The following is a 16,615-nucleotide window of genomic DNA, read 5'->3' on the forward strand; positions in this document are numbered from 1 at the left end:
AAAATAGTTCATTGTTCAAATCAATAAACAATAATGTACTTGTTTCTCAACAGGTAACATTCAGGTTGCTTCCAAATTTTCACTCTAAGAAACAACAATGCAAAAGTCTTTGAACCGTTCTGAGAAAACTCTTCAGCACAGGCTTTTACAAGCAGAACTGCTGGCTCAAGGGTCCGGGTGATTCGGGGCTGACAGACACTTCCAAGATGTACCCCTGGAGACTTGCACCCAACCCAGCTGTGCATGAGAGCAGTAAAGGTCCTGACTTCCTCACGGGATACAGATACTATTGTTTTTAACTGTACAGGAAAAATGGTATTAGCTGAAATTGTATTTCGTTGATCATTAGAGATGTTGAACTTTTAAATTTTGTTTTCTGGCTGTGCATTCAATAAACTGTTCAGTGAGTCTTTTATTTTATTGCTCTTTTTCCTATTAGAACAAGGAATTTTTTCCCTGATTGTTTGAGCTATTAAAATATAACTTTGTAGAAAAAAAAAACCCCAAATTAAAATGTGTATGCAATTTAAATTCCAGCTATTTGGGAGATAGAGACAGGAGGATTGCAGTTGGAAACCAGCCCTGGCTAAAGTTAGTGAGACTCTATCTCAAAAATGAGTTGGGCATGTGGCACATACCTATAATGTGGAGATAGATTTGTGGGTTGAGGTTGGCTCAGGCAAAGTTAGTGAGACCCCATCTGAAAACAAACAAACAAAAAACCCCCCACAAAAAAACACAAACTAAAAGTGAAAGGATTAGGGACATGGCTCAAGTGGTAGAGCACTTGTCTAGAAGCTCTGAGCTTAACTCCCACTACTGGAAAAAAAAAAAAAGAAATGTATATACAGTTTTAATGCAACATTGCAAAAGTAAAATGATGTGCATGGAAACAAGAATAGATGAAATACTCTGAAATATTAACCCTGTGCTGTGGGTTAGGTGGTAGGAGTATGGGTACTTGCTGAATTTTCTAAAAGTGTAATTAAAAAGGTAGCAATAAATGAAAGGTGGACCATTGTCCATGTGAGCTCTGTGAGGGACAATGCAGAAACACGGGGCAGAGAGCAGATATGTGGGAGACATAGGGAGGACTGTTCATTTTTTATTCAGTTTGCCATCACTCTCATCCAATGCTTTCCCTATATTTGCTCTTTTGTGGATGGAGATACCACCCAGAAATCCTTTTGCATTTGCTGCTCTGGGCAAACACTGGCAAGTGAAACCTGGAGCAGTGGGTGATGTGGACAGTTCTGCATAACCCATGGCTCCTTCTACCACCACTTGTGGCCTTGTTTCCCTGGTTATGTGTTGCAGGGCATTTTTACTTAAGGCCATGGACTGAAACACTACTTTTCACAACACATTTAGTCAAGGCCTAAGCACACACAAATTTTCTGTGTACAATCACTGCTGTTTCTAAGGATTTCATGGAGGCCCTAACAGCATTAGTGCTACACCAGAGTGCGCCAAAATCAAAGTTCCATTATGTATCAGGAAGGAAAAACTGCTGTTAACATACAACTGGTTGCAGCTGTTTCCATATTATGCTGGAGGATGAACTTCAGCTTTAGCAAGAGAGCCACTGTTCAGTTTAGGAAAACGCTTCCATGAAAATTTTTTTTTTATTATTATGAAAAGTAAGGCTGTCCAAGGATCTGAGCAGTTGAAACAAAGAAGTTATATTCTACATAACTGAGTACAAGGATAACATTGTAGGAGATTGTCATAAAGGAAACCCATTTGAGTGGAGTCATGCTAAAGAAATAGGAGTTTTAGGGAGCCCAAGCACTCAGGGGCTCCAGGAAATGTGAGTCTTTCCTCTAAAGAGAGGCTGTGCCCTGGACTTACACTAGCCACAGAGCAGGGATGGCTCTGTCTCCATGGTGACAAATCACTGACAAGCTGTCACAACTGCCATGCAGAAACTCAACTGTAAATAGATTCCTGTCCATTATTTCCAAACTTTTGAAAGCCACTGCACTGTTTAGGAGTCCCTAGGGGAAAGAGAGGGACTGAAGTGATCAGTGTTGTAGAGAAGTCAACAGCCTAGGGAGGGGTTGAAAAGCGGGGGTGATGGAAGAGGGAACAGACATAAGAATTTAGAGCTGGGGAGGCAGAGAACAAAAACAGCCCCAGGCAATGTGGGAAAACACTGGGAAGGAGGGTGTATTGTTGTTCTTTGGAGCTTAAAGGCCAGGGTGGAGGAGGCTGGTCACCCCATGGCACACTGTGATCACGGTGACATTCTGCATGTTGGCCCTAGTTTTAATGTCTTGCACAGATACAGTCTCCAGGAGACAGAGGGTACCACCCTTAAGAAGTATAGCTGAAGGAAACATTAGAAAGTAAGAGGCCTGCTTTGTCATCTGTTTTCTGGCCTTCAACAGAAGGTCAGTTGCAGCATGTCACCTCTTCACAAGCAAAAAATCTGTGAGGCTATTTCCTAAGGACAGGCCTCTGGCAGGATGTTCCTAGAGCTTAGCCTACTATTCCAACCACAAATCAATGTCTTTTAGATATTCCTTTTGATCCAAGGAGCGACACTTGTGGATGGAGACAAAGCTGCAGTGTAATTCACCGAGTTATCAAACAAACGGGCAGACAGCCCTGCATTTCATCATCTGGTAGAAGTTTCAGAGAAGTCCTTGAGAAATTCAAAGAGCTCATTCCAAAACTTTGGAGAATGAGGGCTGGAAATGGATTATTCTCTTTGTAACTTGCAGGCCTTATGGAGCACATGCCAGAGTCATTTCCTCTGGCTTATGCACCACTCAACTAAGTAGCTCCTTATTCCAGTCTCCAGAAGGATGAAGGAATAAGAGATGCTTGAAGTCCCAGAGGCCAATGAGAAAGAAAACTGATGTCCAAGCAGCCCCCAGATTGCGAAGGGTGACTCGCATGTGAAATGTGGTGAATCTTCTCTCAGATCTTACCTATGTAGAAGGAAGAGGTTAGCCGGGATGGTGGCTTAGGGTGCAGAACAGGTGGCATGGGTTATAAAAGTGTCTCTTCTCCATGTGAACCTGGCACCTCTGAGAGATGTCAAGGCCTGGTGGGCTGATCTTTGCTGGCAGGTACTCTCCTACAGGATGGGAGAGTCATCTTCCAAGGCGCCTGTCTCAGATTTCCTGCCTCCCTCCCATCCTTCTCTCCTCTCAAGTCTACAGAGGACAGTGACCTTTAAGAGATGATGGGAATGTTCTTTAAAACAGGTACATTGTTAGATCTATAAAAGTGGCTTTTAAGATTTTTTATTTTCTTTGCTACAAAGCAACTTACCAGCAATGAGATCTCCAGAAATCTGGGTTATTTGGGTGGGCATGGTAAAGAGCAGGGGATGTGCGAGGTCAGACACAGAGCATATTCAAGATCCTGGCTTCTCTGAGAAAAACACTGATGAACTTCTCAAACTTGCATCCCACTAATCTAAAATTGCATCTGTCACCTTCCTCTGGAAAATTCTCTGATGGATTCCCCTATTCCTACCTCTGCCCCTTGGGTTTTCCCCAAAGCTCAGCTCAAAACCTTGGAGATGTTAGTTCCTTGGTCCCCGTTGGCTACTTTTCTCTTGGTTTTATCATCCTGTTTTCCATATCCATCTGTTTCTTGCAATTCTCAAGGTCTCCATTTGAATCCATGGTCTCATTGTGGTTGCCTGGCTTACCTGGCTGCCTCTTTCAACCAGTGCCCATCTACTTTGTGTCTCCTTTGTGCCAGGCCTACAGCAGAATGCCTGCCCTTGGGAATTTTTCAACCAAGTGAGTGAAACAGTCATTTCAAGTAACTTCCAGACAAAACTAGAAGTGTGAGCAATGCCCACACCCTGTATTAGACACAAACTCATAGGAAAAGAACAGTGACACTAACTTCTTGCTCTGCTCCCCTTAAGTTGGCACCTACCATTCTCTGTCCCCACTAAAGCTGGGTTAGCTTCTCAAAGAAGCTTTGCGAGGCCACTGTACCTAAGAGGATCTACCCAGTATCTGCAGGACTTGCTCCCCCACAGGTGACTTTGTACTATGCTCCAGTACTTAGAAAGTATTTGGAATGTGGGACCTAAATACTCTTTTGTTGGAAGTCTGGCTAAGAGAATTTGATTGTGTTGGCTCACTGTCAAGTTTTTGACAGCTGTTGTGGAGGGCAAGGCAGAGGCAGGGAGGTTGTGCCCTGTAGGGGAGAAAGGTAGGAAAGGAGTGACAAGGAGATAAAAGAATGCTAAATACAAAGCTTACTTACTTACAGGTCTCTATGTACCAGGCCTTTAAAATTAAGGTTATTTTCATTTGCAGCATATAGAGCATGCTCATATAAAAAGAAAGCAAGACACATGGTTTAATAATTTGTTCTAATTCAAATTTGCATTAACCACCTTTAGTTATATACAAGTTCATCACCCTATGTTTGCTTAAAATTTAGGCTATTTTAAATGTTTTTTATGAAAAATATCATTTTGTGAAATTCATTGAGAAGAATCTTAGATGTGTGAGCACTTTAAATATATATACATATGCCTCTGAATTTGAGATTGATTTTTAAAATAATTCTTGCCAACAGTAATAACCATCTCTTGGTTGTTCCAGGAATGACTGTACCCTGTGGTTTTCTCAAATGGAATTTTCTATGTTCTAGGTAAATATTGAGACAACATTTAAGTAAGCTCAAGTCTGTCCATATTGACTACAGGAAGCAGCAAATATCGTGGGACAATCCCAGAGCGAGGAAGGCAGTCTTGTAGTAATAAGATGGGGCATACATTCAAGGTTGACTATAAGATTTTCTTTCCCCAATATGGAATAAAAGCACAGGCAAAGCCCTATTAACTTTGGGAGCATTTAATAGATAATTGAACAAAATAAAACTTTCACATTCAGAAATATGATTCCATATAGAATTTTTAAATTGCCTTGAGACTTTCCATTTCAAATCCTACTTGCAATCATTTAATATATTATCGCAAGGCAAATGGCATACACTACCTTAATGTGACATTGTGAATGTCCTTATGGCTAGCTCTGCTTTCTGCAACAGTCTTATTAGAATGTTATTGAGAATCAAAGAAGATCCCAAAGTAGGATACCACAAGCATGTGTAATAAAACATATTGTTAGTGTCATGATTTGACAATGGAAGAGTACAAAAACCTGAATTTCTGAATATGAACTCAGTGTAATATGTATACTGTATCTAGAGAATACAAAATGCAACAGAATGTAGGAGAGAAAGAAAAGAATTAAATAAATAAAATCACCAATAAAAGAAGGGACAGAAGGCCCTCATCCAGCTAATACCCTGAGGAAGCGAGTTTCTTTGATAACTGAACCTTTGTCTTTAGGTGCCTTTAAGAAAAGTTCCTTGCATAAAGCATGGGCTAGTTGAAATTAAAGCGGTCACAAAGTTGAGTTGAAATATGTTGATTGCTATTTTATTATTTTTTATATAAGCCTAACCAAATTTAACAGTGGTTGTCTTTATTTTAATTTATACTTTAAATGCCTCCTTCAGTGAAGAAAAAAGTGAAATTTCCCTTAGGTGGGAAAGAAAGAATGATTCTCACCAGAGGTTCAATGCAGCATATGCCACGATCACAATCAGGATGTTGTTCACTATGTGGAGGAGAGGCAATTCGGACAACATGTGCTGGAATGCAACAGGCAAAACAAAATGAAATCTAACGTCCTGCTGGAGATGTATGTCAATCAATGGAAAACAGTGTGCCTTTCATAGGTTACTTATGAATTAGTCCAGGTGCCTTTTATTTATCTCTGAACTTTTCATTCTATTTGGGTAAAGATCAGCTCTCTCAGGTACTTACACTGTTCTTCTAAATTGTTCTTTCAAAACGAAACATGAGAAGCTTAGACACAAGATTCTAAAGCAAAAGCATTATTATACAATTACTAGGTGATGCCTTATTACACTTTCTTTTTTTAAATTACACTTTCATATGATTTATCCTAATTTAACAGATTCTTTAACACTAAATTTAGTACACATAGAATAGTAAGTAACATTCTTCATGACTAAACAATTACTATACACAGTACTATAATGATATCAAAACACATGCATATAGATGTGTATGGTTTTCTCACCACAATGCTGGTAGGTTGTCACTGAAAAGGGGTATATTTTCCCTGTCTCCTAAAATTCTCTGCTACTCTGGAGAGATTCTTCTTTTGAACAGAGCCCACAGACTGATATATTTTTTATTGACTTGACAGATGAATATATGTAAGTTTATCAAATACCTTCTTTAGCAAATATTTACTGAGCATCTATGCTATGGCAGGCACTGTATATTCTAAATTTCTTTTCCCCAAAAAATGCAGATTAGAAAACTTTTTTCCCCTGAGCTGTGCATTGAGTCCAGAGCCTTGTCCATGCTAGGCATGTACTCTACCACAGAGCCATATACCTAATCTTAGAAAACATTAAAAAAATTTTTTTCCATAATTAATGGGAAATGTTAGGTAAAAAAGCACCAAGCATCAGAAATAAAAGGGAAGTGGCTCTGGTCCAGCTCTGCCACTAGCCACTCCTTGAGACTTTGGGTACTTCCCTTGCCTGTGTTGGTCTCAAGTTTTCATTTGCATAAAGAAGGAACTAGACCAGGCAATTTCTTTTTTAAAAAATCCCTCTGAGTACAAAATGCCACAGTTCCAAATATGGAAGTGTTTTATAACGTTGGAAACTGGCAAAAATAGTTCTCCCAGAAGAGCTGAACAATATCGATCTCATGTAGGTTATAGGCACTCCTATGTGAGAAGAAGATAAATATCACCTCCTGCCCACACTCACCCCCTTAAGAATCAGAGCCTAGGCAAAAAGAAATTAGACATTTACAGAATTGTTCCAAAAAAAAGAATGACCATAAGCATTTGCAAATGTAAAAGACAATTATCAAATTATTCCTCCTTATCACAGTTGTTGGGAAACAAAAAATCGCAATTTCAAATCTGTTGCTTCAGTGTGAGTCTGTACCTCCAACGGTTCAACTGTCAATTTCCTTTATAGTTGGCCAATTAGAACTCACATATGATCAGTATAATTTATCCTAATATTTCCACTAAATACATCCTTTACAGGAAGTTACAACTATATGAGAATATCTAGAAATGAAAGTTGGTTATTTGGGCTGTTACCAATATTAGGTTTAGAGGAAAAGAAAATAAATGGTTGTGATTGTATCAAGATGTAACAATTTTTCTGATTTGTGACATCTGTTTTCCTATTTCTTTTTTTGGACAAGAATGCACCAACTGAAAATAGTCATTTTAAAACTGACAAAAAAAAAAAAAAGAGGACATTTCTTGAGGGTGAATGGTTTTTAAGAGAGTGTTTCAATATAGCAGATGCCAAACCTTGGCCTCACTTCAACATTTTGGTCAGTATTGGTTCAGCTGAAAAACTATATAATTCAAAGAGATGACTTAAAGTTAAATAGATAAAATAATTAAAAGAAGACCATAATCTTACCATTCAGAGATGAGCAAATTAACATCTTGTTGTATGTAACCTTCTAATTTCTTGGGATGACATATGTATCAATATATAGAATATCTATATTTGCATCTAAAATCCACCCCATCACCCAGACATACCCAAGTGTTCAAAGTACTGGGGAGATAATCATGTTGACATGCCTGTGTATGTATGTCGGTGCACTAAGTCACCTATTTGGGAAGCTCTGCCCTATACTGCTTATAAACAAGCATCAACAGAATGGCAACAAAACAGCTTCACTTTTTGGAAAGTCCTCATATTTCTTCTGCCTGCCCTTCCCTCCCACAGAGCTGGCACAAGCTCAACTAGCATAAGTATAGCTGAATTTTTCACAAATGCCAGGCAGGGAGCATAGAATTTTTTGCTGCCCAAATCCCATTGAAAAAAAAGAAAGCCATTGTAATTGCAGTCTTGCTAACACAGATCACCTCTTGCTTCCCCAGACACTTGCACTGTGATGAACAGGCCCAAACATGTGGCCTTGTTACTATGGTGCTGTGGGAAGGAGATGAAAGAATGTTGTCCTGACCAAGCCTTTTGATGGCAGAAATTGGGAAGTAGGGGTTGGAGGTAGAACCAGTTCATTTCTGCTTCATAGTCACAAGGGATCCTCCCCACAAGTACCAGGCATCATGAACCCAGCAAAAGGAGATGTGGCTTCTGCCCTCATGGTGCAAACTTGTTTGGAAACTGACACACACACGATTCTAATCAACCTGGACAGTTCAGGGTGCATCTTTAATATGTTTGTATTTGCTCAAGTTCCTTTGGGATGTATTCAGTCAGTTGTCTCCTGGGTAGAAAGCATAGTTTGGGACATGGGAAGATGCAAAGAGGTGGGACACTTGGTTGGTAGACTGACTTGATATTAAGTTGCAAAACATAGATGAGGTAAAGTTCCTTCAGTTACAGGCTCCATAGGTGTGGTTATATTAATTAATCACACCTTTCCTTGATAAATGGCCAGGAATTCTGTGTCACAGCAAGAGCACCCACAGGGACACGTTAATTGCAGTGGCCTACCTCATTCCATTACTATCACTACAGAAAGGTGTTCTTGCTCCAAAGGCAAAATATGGTGTCTCCAAACTCCAGGGCAAGACCTGAGAGGAACATATGTCACTGGAGGCAACCAAAGTTAGCTTTCATCATGAATCACTGTGGCCTCATTCTAACAGGTCAAGTTGAAGCCAACCCTGGATCACACTGAGCAGTGACTCAGCTAAGTAAAACTCAAGATGCTATTTTTAAGGTGGGTACAGGGGTGTTGCAGGAGGGAAGGGGGTAGTGAGAAGCTTAATTATTCCTCAATTTTCATAGCTTCAGCAACTCTTTGTTTTGAGACCCGAATTCTAGAAAAGTTAACTTCCTGAAATTACACAGTCCGTACAGTTCAGTTTTTCTATCGGATCTTGCCCATTGAAATCACAAACCATTTCTACAATCAAATTTGTTTGAGTAAAATGGAAAAGGGGCATTTTTAGAAGAAGCAGGTGTGGTTTAGAGAGTCAGAAGGCACTGTCAGGGTAAACTGTGGGCCCACAGGACTGAATGGCCAGGATGTGACCAGCGTATGTTGAGGAGGGGTAGCTGCCCTAGATAGTGTCTCAGGTGGCCTCTGGGCACAGGGATGCCTACCCTGCAACTGTGCACTTTGGATTGGGTGAAGGAAATTATTGAACCTGCTGTGTATTCTACAGACTCCAATGCTGTCTTCTTTTTTTCCTCGCCCCCCCCTCCCCCACTGAAGAGGACTTGCTGTTTCCCAACTCCACTTTCTTATTAGCTACAGACCGATTCCTAAGTTCATTTACTTCTCCTCCTTCAAACTACCTTCTCTTGAGCAAGTATAACAGTGCACCTATTTCCAGAGCAAAAACACCATTTCTTTGTGGAAAAGTAGGGAAATGCTTTCCTTCAATCCACATTCCTGATGATGATTCAAAATTTGTTTCTTCTCCTGGTATGGCCCCTGCCTTCACAGAAACAGTCTATTTGCAGTGACTCCTGGCTTTTGCTCTTGGACAAACAATGACAGCTCAGAAGTCACCATTGTACAAAGCACTATAATTTCTCCCATGGGTGCCCCTGCAGTGTTTCTGGTAGAGTAAGCCATCTAACTCAGAAACACTCTTTCTAAAAAGCTATCCTAAAGAGCATTTACTCTGCAGAAACATTTAAAAAAGACTGCACACGCATCTGGTTCTTTGAGGAAGTCCTTTTACCTTTGCTTCAGAGCAAACCCTCTTCCAAACTGGAAGGCCTAGAAAAAATAACATTCAAATTGGCACTGTGATGTTGAGAGGAAGTGGGGAAGGTGCTACAATCTGCTGAGAAATCATTCACATCACCATGAAGGGTTCTTTCTGTGATTTCAGGAGGTTCCAACAGAAACAGAGGAGAGAGCTGAGCAGAGCCCCTGTCCGATGCTGAAATTTCCTCTTGCCATAACTCATTAAGCTGATATCTCAACAACTCATTAGCCAACCATGTTCAGAAAACACATCCAACTCTGGGGGCAGGAAGGACGGAGATAGAGTGGGAGTAACTCTTGCGTCATGTTCTGTAAACTCGACCATGGAGCCTCATTTTTCTTTCTGAGGAACTCATGGATGCTGAAACTTCCTCCTCCTCAGCTGTTAGCCAGCAACAGGCTCTAAATTAGTTAAACTTAACTATAATAAACACGCTGCAAATGAATTATATTTAACTCTAACAGTCACCTCAGGGTTTGTCTTGAGATGGAATAATTTTAGCTTATGCTACCCTAAGTCCTCTACCTAAGGCAGAGAGTAATTACCTAAGGATTTACCATAATGAGTTCGCTGACACTCATTATTTATTATGGTGTAGGAACACTCCAATATTTTATATAGTCAGGCACAGACTACAGTCTTCCAAATATGTAGTCTTGGGAAGGCATAATAAGGACATGAAAAATCAAATGTTCCAGGTACATTCCAGGTATGAATTCAGTAAAGCTGCCTGACTACGTCTTAAGTAACAATTATGAAGGTTCCCAGTTGAAGCTTTATACCATGAGTAGAAAAGGGTCTACTGAAAAAATGGATTTGTAAATCAGATAATAAGGTTTTGAAAGAAAAGGCCAAATGGAAACACAAAGTGTATTCATTAAGAAAAGAAAGGAATCAGGCTTTAGTACTGTGAGTGCTAATGAGGAATCATATTTATCAATCCATGAAAGCAGGATCTTCATAGCTAGGGGAACAGTTTCTTCATTTGGCTAGGGGAACAGTTTCTGTTTCTGAAAAGTAATAACAACTTGTCCAACATGCCATTTCTTATAAAATATTATGATTCTACATTTCATTTATTCTGAATAATCTCCCCATTAAAAATTCTTGTTTACCCAGTCATCCCTTACACATTTGTGTATCAGTTGGCGGCCATGTACTATAAGTATAAAGACCAGTAAGTCATGCTCTCTGCTCTCTGGAAGCTAAAACTTTAGAAGGGGACGTGGCCTTGTGAATAAGTGATTTCCTCAAGTATAATATCAGCAACGAATCCTAGGGTATATTGCTTGCTGTGTATAAATTAATTGGTTGGGACTGAATTGTGGGGGGTGAAAAAATCCAAGTATAACTTGGCCTTGGCCAATGACAAACTACCTATGGCCAGCCCCAACCGCTGAAAGCCTTTTGTGTACTTGTGCATTTTAGGCATAATCATGCTTGGGTGCATATACCATTAACATGTTGCATTTAATTTACTTATCTCTGTTTATATCTTGTCTCATTCTACAATGGATTTAAAGAGGCTTACAAAAGAAAATATATGTTTGAGCATGAACAAAGAATCAACAGAAGGGGAGTGGTACTGACACTTCTCTGAAACCAGGCTCACTTTTGCACACTTCTTCTCCTTTCCCTTTCAAAGGTCATTAGCAGCAGATACCTTAAAAGCAACTGAGGCCAATAGGAAAAGGGGAACAGGTACTAGAGAAAAGGTTAGATCAAAAAGAACTAACCTAGAAGGTAACACACGCACAGGAAATCAATGTTCTATGGGCTTGTCTTGCTCTGACATTCTATGACTCTATGAATTTAGCTGCTAGCTCTACATTTGGTATTTGATAGTTTTTTTAAGGGGGCTATTTTTAATGTCAAATGACACTTCCTTTTCTTTTCCAAATTGTGTTGGATACAATCTTCATCACACTTTAATTATTTTTGTTTCTTTGTCTTTCTAGCACTGTATATGTCTGCTACATTGCAAGCCTATCATATACTAAATATTAATTAAATTGCTCTCTCTCCTTGCAACTGGCCAGTTTCCTGAAGCTCCATATACTGTAGAGGAAAGGATTCAATATTGTTCTGATACAATCAGGCTGATTGCTCTCCTGATGTGAATTCATGGGTATATCTAGGTGGTGCCTCTTTAACACAAAGCACATTTGAGGACCTGCAGTGGCCATTAACCAGCAAGTGTTTGCTAAGCAGTTATGTACCTTACTTTGTATAAATAGTAAAGCAAGTAAATAAACAAACAAAAATAGATGATTTTTCATTGAGTTCCTTTTCAGTAAGAGATAAGTGTTCTAAGTTAAGGCAGTTATTCGATTCTTTTTTGTTCAACCCACCATATCTAGCATAGCACATCTCATGTAGGAAGAACCCCACATTGTACTGCATGGTGAGTTGAATGCAATAAATGAAACACCATAGCTCTTTCAAGTACAGCATGCTAGACCTTCTGTGGCCATGAACCCTCCTTTGCTCCTTCCAGATCCTATCATGGGGCATGATGCACCTCCCGGGTTTCTTCAATGCCAATGCCTCTGTGATTATAGCCACCTCCTCTCCAAATCCCTCAAGACATTTAGCCATATCACCAGTTCCTCCTACTCAAGGAAGAGCAGAATTACCAGAGAAAGGAAACAGGAAGCACTCATCTGCTGCCATGTTGCCATCCAGTGGCTGAATAGTGACTGGCTTTTCACTTACCCATTTGAGTTCTGCCAGAATCATTTTGTGAAAGAATTAAAAAAGATAATACTACAGTTAAACTTCAAAGGAAACACATAAAAGAAAGAAACACAATTTCTATTATCTTTCCAAATGGCTAACACATTTTGTTTTGTTTTTTTTTTTCATTTTTCTTTTATTATTCATATGTGCATACAAGGCTTGGTTTATTTCTCCCCCCTGCCCCCACCCCCTCCCTTACCACCCACTCCACCCCCTCCCGCTCCCCCCCTCAATACCCAGCAGAAACTATTTTGCCCTTATCTCTAATTTTGCTGTAGAGAGAGTATAAGCAATAATAGGAAGGAACAAGGGGTTTTGCTGGTTGAGATAAGGATAGCTATACAGGGCATTGACTCACATTGATTTCCTGTGCGTGGGTGTTACCTTCTAGGTTAATTCTTTTTGATCTAACCTTTTCTCTAGTTCCTGGTCCCCTTTTCCTATTGGCCTCAGTTGCTTTAAGGTATCTGCTTTAGTTTCTCTGCATTAAGGGCAACAAATGCTAGCTAGTTTTTTAGGTGTCTTACCTATCCTCACCCCTCCCTTGTGTGCTCTCGCTTTTATCATGTGCTCAAAGTCCAATCCCCTTGTTGTGTTTGCCCTTGATCTAATGTCCACATATGAGGGAGAACATACGATTTTTGGTCTTTTGAGCCAGGCTAACCTCACTCAGAATGATGTTCTCCAATTCCATCCATTCAGCAGCGAATGATAACATTTCGTTCTTCTTCATGACTGCATAAAATTCCATTGTGTATAGATACCACATTTTCTTAATCCATTCGTCAGTGCTGGGGCATCTTGGCTGTTTCCATAACTTGGCTATTGTGAATAGTGCCACAATAAACATGGATGTGCAGGTGCCTCTGGAGTAACAGTCTTTTGGGTATATCCCAAAGAGTGGTATTGCTGGATCAAATGGTAGATCGATGTCCAGATTTTTAAGTAGCCTCCAAATTTTTTTCCAGAGTGGTTGTACTAGTCTACATTCCCACCAACAGTGTAAGAGGGTTCCTTTTTCCCCCGCATCCTCGCCAACACCTGTTGTTGGTGGTGTTGCTGATGATGGCTATTCTAACAGGGGTGAGGTGGAATCTTAGTGTGGTTTTAATTTGCATTTCCTTTATTGCTAGAGATGGTGAGCATTTTTTCATGTGTTTTCTGTCCATTTGAATTTCTTCTTTTGAGAAAGTTCTGTTTAGTTCACTTGCCCATTTCTTTATTGGTTCATTAGTTTTGGGAGAATTTAGTTTTTTAAGTTCCCTGTATATTCTGGTTATCAGTCCTTTGTCTGATGTATAATTGGCAAATATTTTCTCCCACTCTGTGGGTGTTCTCTTCAGTTTAGAGACCATTTCTTTTGATGAACAGAAGCTTTTTAGTTTTATGAGGTCCCATTTATCTATGCTATCTCTTAGTTGCTGTGCTGCTGGGGTTTCATTGAGAAAGTTCTTACCTATACCTACTAACTCCAGAGTATTTCCTACTCTTTCTTGTATCAACTTAAGAGTTTGGGGTCTGATATTAAGATCCTTGATCCATTTTGAGTTAATCTTGGTATAGGGTGATATACATGGATCTAGTTTCAGTTTTTTACAGACTGCTAACCAGTTTTCCCAGCAGTTTTTGTTGAAGAGGCTGCTATTTCTCCATCGTATATTTTTAGCTCCTTTGTCAAAGATAAGTTGCTCATAGTTGTGTGGCTTCATATCTGGATCCTCTATTCTGTTCCACTGGTCTTCATGTCTGTTTTTGTGCCAGTACCATGCTGTTTTTATTGTTATTGCTTTGTAATAGAGTTTGAAGTCAGGTATTGTGATACCTCCTGCATTGTTCTTTTGACTGAGTATTGCCTTGGCTATTCGTGGCCTCTTGTGTTTCCATATAAATTTAACAGTAGATTTTTCAATCTCTTTAATGAATGTCATTGGAATTTTGATGGGAATTGCATTAAACATGTAGATTACTTTGGGGAGTATCAACATTTTTACTATGTTGATTCTACCAATCCATGAGCATGGGAGATCTCTCCACTTTCTATAGTCTTCCTCAATCTCTTTCTTCAGAAGTGTATAGTTTTCCTTGTAGAGGTCTTTCACATCTTTTGTTAGGTTTACACCTAGGTATTTGATTTTGTTTGAGGCTATTGTAAATGGAATTATTTTCATACATTCTTTTTCCGTTTGCTCATTGTTAGTGTATAGAAATGCTAATGATTTTTCTATGTTGATTTTATATCCTGCTACTTTGCTATAGCTATTGATGATGTCTAGAAGCTTCTGAGTAGAGTTTTTTGGGTCTTTAAGGTATAGGATCATGTCGTCTGCAAATAGGGATATTTTGACAGTTTCTTTACCTATTTGTATTCCTTTTATTCCTTCTTCTTGCCTAATTGCTCTGGCTAGGAATTCCAGTACTATGTTGAATAGGAGTGGAGATAGTGGGCATCCTTGTCTGGTTCCTGATTTTAGAGGGAATGGTTTTAATTTTTCTCCGTTAAGTATAATGCTGGCTGTAGGTTTGTCATATATAGCTTTTATAATGTTGAGGAACTTTCCTTCTATTCCTAGTTTTCTTAGAGCTTTTATCATGAAATGATGTTGGATCTTATCAAAGGCTTTTTCTGCATCTATTGAGATGATCAAGTGGTTTTTGTCTTTGCTTCTGTTAATGTGGTTTATTACGTTTATTGATTTTCGTATGTTGAACCACCCCTGCATCCCTGGGATGAAGCCTACCTGGTCGTGGTGAATAATCTTTTTGATGTGTTGCTGAATTCGATTTGCCATTATTTTGTTGAGGATTTTTGCATCAATGTTCATTAAGGAGATTGGCCTATAGTTCTCCTTTTTGGAGGTGTCTTTGCCTGGTTTTGGGATAAGTGTAATACTGGCTTCATAAAATGTGTTTGGCAGTTTTCCTTCCCTTTCTATTTCATGGAACAGTTTAAGGAGGGTTGGTATCAGTTCTTCTTTAAAGGTCTGATAGAATTCAGCAGAGAATCCATCAGGTCCTGGACTTTTCTTTTTGGGGAGACTCTTGATTGCTGCTTCAATTTCATTTTGTGTTATAGGTCTATTCAGGTGATTAATTTCCTCTTGGTTCAGTTTTGGATGATCATATGTATCTAGAAATCTGTCCATTTCTTTTAGATTTTCAAATTTATTTGAATATAGGTTCTCAAAGTAGTCTCTGATGATTTCCTGGACTTCCATGGTGTTTGTTGTTATCTCCCCTTTTGCATTCCTGATTCTACTAATTTGGGTTTTTTCTCTCCTCATTTTAGTCAGGTTTGCCAGGGGTCTATCGATCTTGTTTATTTTTTCAAAGAACCAACTTTTTGTTTCATTAATTCTTTGTATGGTTTTTTTGGTTTCTATTTCGTTGATTTCAGCTCTTATTTTTATTATTTCTCTCCTTCTATTTGTTTTGGGAGTTGCTTGTTCTTGTTTTTCTAGGAGTTTGAGATGTATCATTAGGTCATTGATTTGGGATCTTTCAATCTTTTTAATATATGCACTCATGGCTATAAACTTTCCTCTCAAGACTGCCTTAGCTGTGTCCCATAGGTTCCGGTAGGTTGTGCTTTCATTTTCATTGACTTCTAGGAACTTTTTAATTTCCTCTTTTATTGCATCGATGACCCATTCTTCATTAAGTAATGAGTTATTTAGTTTCCAGCTGTTTGCATGTTTTTTGTCTTTACTTTTGTTGTTGAGTTCTACTTTTACTGCATTGTGGTCAGATAGTATGCATGGTATTATTTCTATTTTCTTATATTTGCTGAGGCTTGCTTTGTGCCCTAGGATATGATCTATTTTGGAGAAGGTTCCATGGGCTGCTGAGAAGAATGTATATTGTGTAGAGGTTGGATGAAATGTTCTGTAGACATCTACTAGGTCCACTTGATCTATTGCATATTTCAGATCTTGGATTTCTTTATTGAGTTTTTGTTTGGATGACCTATCTATTGATGATAATGGAGTGTTAAAGTCTCCCACAACCACTGTGTTGGTGTTTATATATGCTTTTAGGTCTTTCAGGGTATGTTTGATGAAATTGGGTGCGTTGACATTGGGTGCGTACAGATTGATGATTATTATTTCCTTTTGGTC

General features: G+C 39.1%; 1 protein-coding gene across 9 annotated transcripts in view; it reads right to left on the reverse strand.

Moving 5' to 3' along the window:
* Fars2 (phenylalanyl-tRNA synthetase 2, mitochondrial) overlaps nucleotides 1-16,615 on the reverse strand; it is a 509,857-nt gene that overhangs the window by 113,692 nt on the left and 379,550 nt on the right. Inside the window, exons 7-8 of one of the 9 annotated variants that reach the window (XM_074082969.1) lie at nucleotides 5,558-5,640; nucleotides 1-4,170 (exon numbers count right to left, since the gene is read on the reverse strand). The exon at nucleotides 1-4,170 is cut by the window's left edge and continues 46,048 nt beyond it. The exons of 7 other annotated variants lie outside the window; for them this stretch is intronic. In XM_074082969.1, the coding sequence (XP_073939070.1) occupies nucleotides 5,607-5,640 (34 nt within the window). In that variant the 3' untranslated portion in view covers nucleotides 1-4,170; nucleotides 5,558-5,606. Of the gene's footprint in view, nucleotides 5,641-16,615 lie in introns of all 9 variants that reach the window. One more of the 9 variants, XM_074082968.1, reaches the window with a different exon arrangement.

Source organism: Castor canadensis, chromosome 8, assembly GCF_047511655.1.
Source record: "Castor canadensis chromosome 8, mCasCan1.hap1v2, whole genome shotgun sequence".
NCBI classification, from domain to species: domain Eukaryota; kingdom Metazoa; phylum Chordata; class Mammalia; order Rodentia; family Castoridae; genus Castor; species Castor canadensis.